The following is a 7,701-nucleotide window of genomic DNA, read 5'->3' on the forward strand; positions in this document are numbered from 1 at the left end:
ACCCTATATTTCAGACATTTACCACCATTGAGAACAACATGGTCAGAGTAAGAGAAAAGGGGCAATGGTTCTAGTGTGTGGGGGTTGAGTTGGGTACAGTTGGCTCCTCAATAAGCTACAATACAACTAAACTGTATTAGGACTGCACAGGTTGCAAAAAGCTCACCTGTCATCCCTTCAGTGTGGTGCTGGCCATCTCCCCTATAACCAAAGAGCATCAAAGATATGTGGATGGTAGAGCAGCTCAGACTATCTTTGGTTCCTCCCACAACCCCTTTACTTCAAAAATAAGAGTTTTATTGGGAATGGTCCTTCTGACCCTTCCGTGAGACCTAACTATGGTTATAGGAAAATCGGATTGGTGCGGAAGGCTTCCCCCAGTCAAGGATTTACAGTCCCGGGATTTCCTCCTTGCGATTGTGAACCATTCTTCTTATTCCATCTCCATGGATCTGGTGATCTGTTTTCCTATTTGTATTCACCCAAATTGTCCTCTAACGTTTCACTTCTCTTCCTCTTTTTTAGCTGAGAACCGGAGAATAAATGTCTTGTTGACCTGAATGTGCATTGTGGATGAAATAATTTTATTCTTGTTCTTCCAAGACTTGGTGAGGCACCTTCTGATCTCCCTTACCCCCAAGCCATAGATGAAGGGATTTAGAGAAGCTGGGATCATGAGATAGATTGCATTAAACAGGTTCTGAATGTCGTAGGAGATCTGCGTACTCATGCGATATACAATGGATGATAACAGTGCAGACAGGTGAACAATCATGGCCACCGTCAGGTGGGCTCCACAGGTGTGCAGGGCTTTGTGACGAGCTTTTCCTACAACAATCTTCATAGCTGTGTAGATGATGCAGGAATAGGACAACAGAAGGAGACTGACATCAATAACTGCCACCAGGATTCTAACCATGAGACCTACAGCTTCCTGCTTGGAGACATCACCACAGGCAAGGCTTAAAATTCCCATATTCTCACAGACAAAGTTCTGAATGACATTGGATCTACAGAAATGGACGCGAGAAGTCAGTATGACGGTCGGAGAAACGAGGAGGGCACTCCGTCCAACCCCAATCACAAACAACTGGAGCAGCAACCTTGTGGTCATGATTTCATTGTATCGTAAAGGTCTACAGATCGCTATAAATCTGTCCAGGGCCATTGAGAGGATAACACCGGACTCAAACACGGCCATGAAGTAGATGTAGAACATCTGACCCAGGCAACCAGACACAGTGATCTCATTCAGATCAAAGGACAAACCCAGGAGGAATTTGGGCAAGATGGCAGTTGTGGAGGAAATATTGACAGCAAAGAGGAGCGACATGAGGGAGTACATGGGGGAGTGCAGGCTCGGTTCAATGAAAACCCGATGCATGATGAGAAGATTTCCAGACAAAATAATCACATATATGAAAAGAAATGGAACCACCAACAATCTTCTGTATTTTATAATTCCAGGAAACCCAAGAAGGACAAATTCAGAGTAATAAAGAAATGTTTGGTTTTGGATTAATTCTTCCATATTCTAATCATTCATCATAACATTCACATCACTGGTGACATTCCCTTTGGGTCCTATTTCTGAGGAAACATCAATATGTAAAAATGTCATTTTGATACAAAACAACAACAACAACAACATTATAGATAAAATAGATTTAGGAAATGACTGAGAACATTGTATTTATTGCTGGAAAGTTAAATCATTTAGCTATTAGGGAATATTCAGCTATCTGCTCTGTTGGTGAGTTCCTGGGTCTGTACACAACTGGGGCCATTATGAGGGGCTCCCAAAATGTGGTGAGGTCACAAGCCCTGCAGCACTCCCAGGGCGGTAATCATGACCAGGATGCCCATTGCTGGAATATGTAATCCAATACAATGAGCCCCAGGGACAGCCGAAGGCTATGATGAGGATGATGATGAGGATGATAAGGATGATGAAGAGGATGGGGATGAGGAGGAGGATGATAAGGATGGGGATAAGGGTAATGATGACGATGATGAGGATAAGGATGATGAGGAGGATGATAAGGATGATGAAAAGGATGGGGATGAGGAGGAGGATGATAAGGATGATGAGGAGGATGATAAGGATGATAAGGATGATGAGGATGGGGATTAGGATGATGATAAGGATGAGGATTAGGATTATCATGAGGGTGATGGTAATGATGATGAGGGTGATGATGAGGATACGGATGATGATACAACTCAGCTCACACTGTCACTACACTCTCAGCCTTTTCTGTACACAAACACATCAGCATTTCCTGGCCGCTGAAACATCTGATCGCTGATATCCCAGCAGTAGAATTGTTATCAAATATTTCCTTTGTTTTTTCCTTGTATAACCGGGATGGCTGGCTGATATTCGGGTCCAATTTGTTTTTAATGGCACTCTGAACCGGAGCACCGCACAGGAGGACCCAGCCATGGAAATTGCAGACTTTGTGTATTTGTCTTTACACAGCTTGAATGCTTAGAAAGGGGGAACCTTGGTATGGAGAAAACACGGAGCACTGCACATTGGTGGGAGAGACTGAGCTGACATGGTGTATACACCATATACAGTGCTTGTACTACAAAATACTCCATATTTACTACATAATACACAACACAGAGTGCACAGAGAGCAGGGGTCAGGTGTATATAATATACAACATAGTGTACAGACTGCAGGGGTCAGGTGTATATAATATACAACATAGTGTACAGAGTGCAGGGGTCAGGTGTATATAATATACAACATAGTGTACAGAGTGCAGGGGTGGGGTCAGGTGTATGTAATATAAACATAGTGTACAGAGTGCATGTAATATACAACATAGTATACAGAGTGCAGGGGTCAGGTGTATGTAATATACAACATAGTGTACAGAGTGCAGGGGTCAGGTGTATATAATATATAACATAGTGGACAGAGTGCATGGCACAGGTGTATGTATTATACAACATATAGTGTACAGAGTGCAGGGGTCAGGTGTATGTATTATACAACATATAGTGTACAGAGTGCAGGGGTCAGGTGTATATATTATACAACATAGTGTACAGAGTGCATGGCACGGGTGTATATAAAATACAACATAGTGTACAGAGTGCATGGGTCAGGTAAATGTATTATACGACATAGTGTACAGAGTGCATGGGTCAGGTGAATGTAATATACAAACCAGTGTACAGAGTGCAGGGGTTAGGTGTATGTAATATATAACATAGTGCACAGAGTGCATGGCACAGGTGTATGTATTATACAACATATAGTGTACAGAGTGCAGGGGTCAGGTGTATGTAATATACAACATAGTGTAAAGAGTGCATGGAACAAGTGTATGATATATATAGCATAGTGTACAGAGTGCATGGCACATGTGTATGTATTATACAACATAGTGTACAGAGTGAAGGGGTCAGGTGTATGTAATATACAACAGAGTGTACAGAGTGCAGGGGTCAGGTGTATGTAATATAAACATTGTGTACAGAGTGCATGGCACGGGTGTATGTAATATACAACATAGTAGTGTATGTAATATACAACAGAGTGTACAGAGTGCAGGGGTCAGGTGTATGTAATATACAACATAGTATACAGAGTGCAGGGGTCAGGTGTATATAATATACAACATAGTGTACAGAGTGCAGGGGTCAGGTGTATATAATATACAACATAGTGTACAGAGTGCAGGGGTCAGGTGTTTGTTATATACAACATAGTGCACAGAGAGCAGGGGGCAGGTGTATATAATATATAACATAGTGTAAAGAGGGAATGGCACAGGTGAATGTATTATACAACATAGTGTACAGAGTGCAGGGGTCAGGTGAATGTAATATACAATCTAGTGCACAGAGTGAAGGGGTCAGGTGTATGTAATATACAACCTAGTGTACAGCGTGCATGGCACAGGTGTATGTAATACAGAACATACTGTACAGAGTGGAGGGGGTCAGTATCTGTGGAAACAGATGCCCTAACATCTGTGGATAGTAGGGAGGAGGGGAGCAGAGATGGAGGGGGATGAAATTCCTTCTATCCACTGAATCTCCGGAATCTCCAGCTCAGCTATAGTCAGGATATGACAGCCCAGGCATTCTGGGGAGAAAGCAGCTCTGCGGGGGCGTGTACTCTGGCTGGTACCGGGGAAGGGAGTGAGAGCTCCAGCCCACAAGGATGCTGCCAGTAACATGAAGGTCACCAAGATTTCGGTGAAATCCCTGGGCAGCCCAGCAGGATTCCAGATGGTGGGGAGATTTCTCAGCATCTTCCCCGACAATATACAATCTGAGGGAGTGATCCCTTGTTAATGTTTAATGTGATCAGAGATTGATTTATGCAGACTTGCCTGTTTTTTATCCAATGGGGGCGGAGTCATTATGGCGGTCATTTTGTTTGTTGATGGTGTTGTGGTCAACCTTTGACTGCGCAGCGCAAAGCAGATCGCTTGCAGTCTGTTAAGGTACCAATAACGCCTTAGTGAGCAGTTCCCCATCCATGTCTGTTAACCCCCCAGTGACTAGACCCAAATTCTTGCCCATTAAACCCTTAGTAACCAGTGACCCTTTCATGTATGTTAACCCCTCAGTGACCAGTCCCCTGTATATGTCTGTTAACCCCTCAGTGGCCAGTCTCCCATCCATGTCTGTTAACCCATAAGTGGGCAGTCCCCATCCATGTATGTTAACCCCTCAGTGGCCAGTCCCCTGTATATGTCTGTTAACCCCTCAGTGGCCAGTCTCCCATCCATGTCTGTTAACCCCTAAGTGGGCAGTCCCCATCCATGTCTGTTAACCCCTCAGTGACCAGTCCCCTGTATATGTCTGTTAACCCCTCAGTGGCCAGTCTCCCATCAATGTCTGTTAACTCCTCAGTGGCCAGTCCCCATCTATGTCTGTTAACCCCTCAGTGACTAGTTCCCCATTCATGTCTGTTAACCCCCCAGTCAACAGTCCCCCATCCACGTCTGTTAACCCCTCAGTGTCCAGTACTAGGCCAGTACCAGCATTGCCTGAATGGTGCATTGACAACATGGTGCACACACCAACATTTATTTTGCATGTAATTCATTGATTTACCAGATTTCTCGCATGTTCCTCAGCAGGTTGGTGACTGAGGTCCAATGAATTTAGGTGTCTCGGCTGTAGTTTGACAGGTGAGTTATATAATGATTTTCTGCTCATGTGTTTGCCATAAATAGAAATGTTGGCATGATATCATCTGATTGGTTATATTGGCTTCTTGAAATAAAATCATTTCACTGTGAAACAATCATCCTGCATACTTCGCCATCTACTGGTCATTACCTAGCACTGCAGCTTATGTTTATGCACACCTGACCCTCATGTATCACCTGTAAAGGGAACTTCCACCTAATGGCAGATCTACAGGTTTGTCTGATTGAGGAGTTCAGACCACGTCAGTGTGGCTTCCATGTACACCAATGTACAACAAACCTTCATTCTACAATGAAGAACTTTGAGACAAACCTATAAAAGATTCTCATTTTTTTATACTTTTTTATTATTATTTTATTTTAATATTTTTAATTATTTTTTATGTGATGGTTTTCATTGTTTATTGCTCTGATTTTGTTTTTTGTATTTATATTGTTGACAGGATTGAAAAAAAATAATGTTCACACAAATGTCCTGGCTGATGAAATTGATCTTTTAAGGTATATCTGACTTTCTATATTAGGAGATCAGCAATGTGGCCGGTTTAGTCCCTGCCGAGGTCGGTCAGGGTCGGTGTCTTCTCCGTTCAGCCGATAATCAGGTAAAAGCTCTAATTATAAAACCCAAATATATCCCAAGGCCTGAGGGACCTCCTGACCGCTTCTTACTAAACACAGAATCCTTTGGACGGCCCCCGAGGAGTTCCTGAACATTAGAGAGCCGCTGATCAGACAAATAATGATGACAGAGCTGTGAGCGGGGACAGAGCACTGACCAGAGGAGACCGCGGCCTCCCAACAGCTTCATTACNATCACCCAGGCTGGAAATACATGTCCAGCTTGTTAGGATAATTGGGGACGATCCTCGGGGGAAGGCAGATTGTAATGAATATTATATTGTAGTATATCGGCATGGCATAATCAGTTATTGCTGAATGTTTTAAATTGACAGACTTTTGCCAAAAAACAGTTTAAGGTGGAAAATCCTTAAATGTCACTAATATGATCTAACTATTTAGATTTCTGTCATCTTCTGTATCCTTAAAGTAAAAACCTTACATGAAATATAAACTCCAAAGTAATAAACTGATATATGGAGTATTAACTCATCAATTATTGGTAATGATATGGCTGCTGACATTCTGCATTTGTTGTAACTCTCAATTCATTCCACATTCACATTGGTCTATTTATCTTTTTTATTATCTCCTATAAAATAAATAAAAGAATTTGACTTTATAAAACCAACTTCCTCATAATTTATGAATTGACAGATGAGGGATTTTATTTAACAAAAGTTTTTTAACTCTATAAAGAGAACCGGTCATAAACGAGCAAATTAAACAGAACAACAGAGCAAGTGATCACAGAATGTATAAGCAGAGGTCATCTTGGGTGAATGATCACTTGTATCTGAAATGATATGAAAATTTTGGCTGGGCAGGGTCAGCAGGCTTGGTACGGCCAATATTGGGATATGTTGGGAAGTTTATTGCTAGGAAAGCTAGGGTAACTGCAATGTAGGGATTGTTAATGTTGTTTTTCAAAACCTTCTCGATGTATCGTTTTTAAACTTAGTGATGGTGCAGAGCCATTTACGAAGAGCAGGGGCAGAAGAGCTCTTACCTGATTATTATTGGAGGGCAGAACCTAACAGATCCTTATTCATTGGTGATATCCTAAAGGAAATCTATGAGAGATGAAGGGATTTACCTGGCTGTCTCTGGATAGAACCAGTCCTGAGTGTTGGACCTGGGACAATGGTGCAGGTGATAAAGTCCAATAGAAGTTGAAGCTTCTGATCGGAATACTTGTGCTATGCCAGTAGGGCAGAAAACCCATTGGATCATCATGACAAGCAGCCAACTAAACAATGAGAATAACATTGCTGTGGGGGCGTTAGATGCCAAGCCAACATTTTCTTATTACTTATGTATACTCCTATCAGTTAATTCTACAACAAGGAGATTTCCCGTCACTTCCTGTCTCAGAAACACTGCAAGAGGGATGAGGGGAACTCCCTGGAAAATATATCATATCTTAGCTTGTTGTCACCGGCAGGAATACATCACATTGCTGAATTCTGCTCCACCATATTGTCCTTGGAAGCTGTGTATCTCCTCGGAGCAATCTGCCTGGAAAATGAACTCGTTGCCTTATCTTACCTAACACTGAATGCTCGGTAACATGAATATCAGGCAATGGGAATGATAGGGAAATGCCCACTGGTTCCCAGTCATTATGGCCCACACATGCTGGGTGTTTCCACCTGGGAGCTCTGATGGTTGCACACTTCTGTTCTAAAATAAACCAAACATTTTATTGATTCTCCCAGCACAGAACATTGTGTTGAGGAAATCAATCTACAGATTATGGGTTTTCCATTTCTAAACTGCATTAGATTGTCAGCCTTTCTGTCAAGTAACAAAGTGTATGCTGCAGTCCTATCCCAGGACTCTCTGTGGTCTTGGTGAAGATCTCCACTTCTGGTTCTTCGTGGATGTCTTGACCTTT

The 7,701-nt window shown here is 42.4% G+C and overlaps 1 protein-coding gene across 1 annotated transcript; it reads right to left on the reverse strand.

Annotated features, from left to right (window-relative positions):
- Positions 1–502: 502 nt before the first annotated feature.
- LOC140321763 (olfactory receptor 52E8-like) lies at positions 503–1,531 on the reverse strand. Its single transcript, XM_072398550.1, has one exon. It carries the CDS (start codon positions 1,529–1,531, stop codon positions 503–505), a length of 1,029 nt encoding a protein of 342 aa, XP_072254651.1.
- Between the last annotated feature and the right edge of the window lie 6,170 nt (positions 1,532–7,701).

The sequence above is a fragment of the Pyxicephalus adspersus genome, chromosome 1 (genome assembly GCF_032062135.1).
Source record: "Pyxicephalus adspersus chromosome 1, UCB_Pads_2.0, whole genome shotgun sequence".
In the NCBI taxonomy this organism is placed as follows: Eukaryota; Metazoa; Chordata; class Amphibia; order Anura; family Pyxicephalidae; genus Pyxicephalus; species Pyxicephalus adspersus.

What these genes read in the sequence shown, in the direction of transcription:
- LOC140321763 (XM_072398550.1), bottom strand. Translation starts at nt 1,531, where the DNA reads ATGGAAGAATTAATCCAAAACCAAACATTTCTTTATTACTCTGAATTT.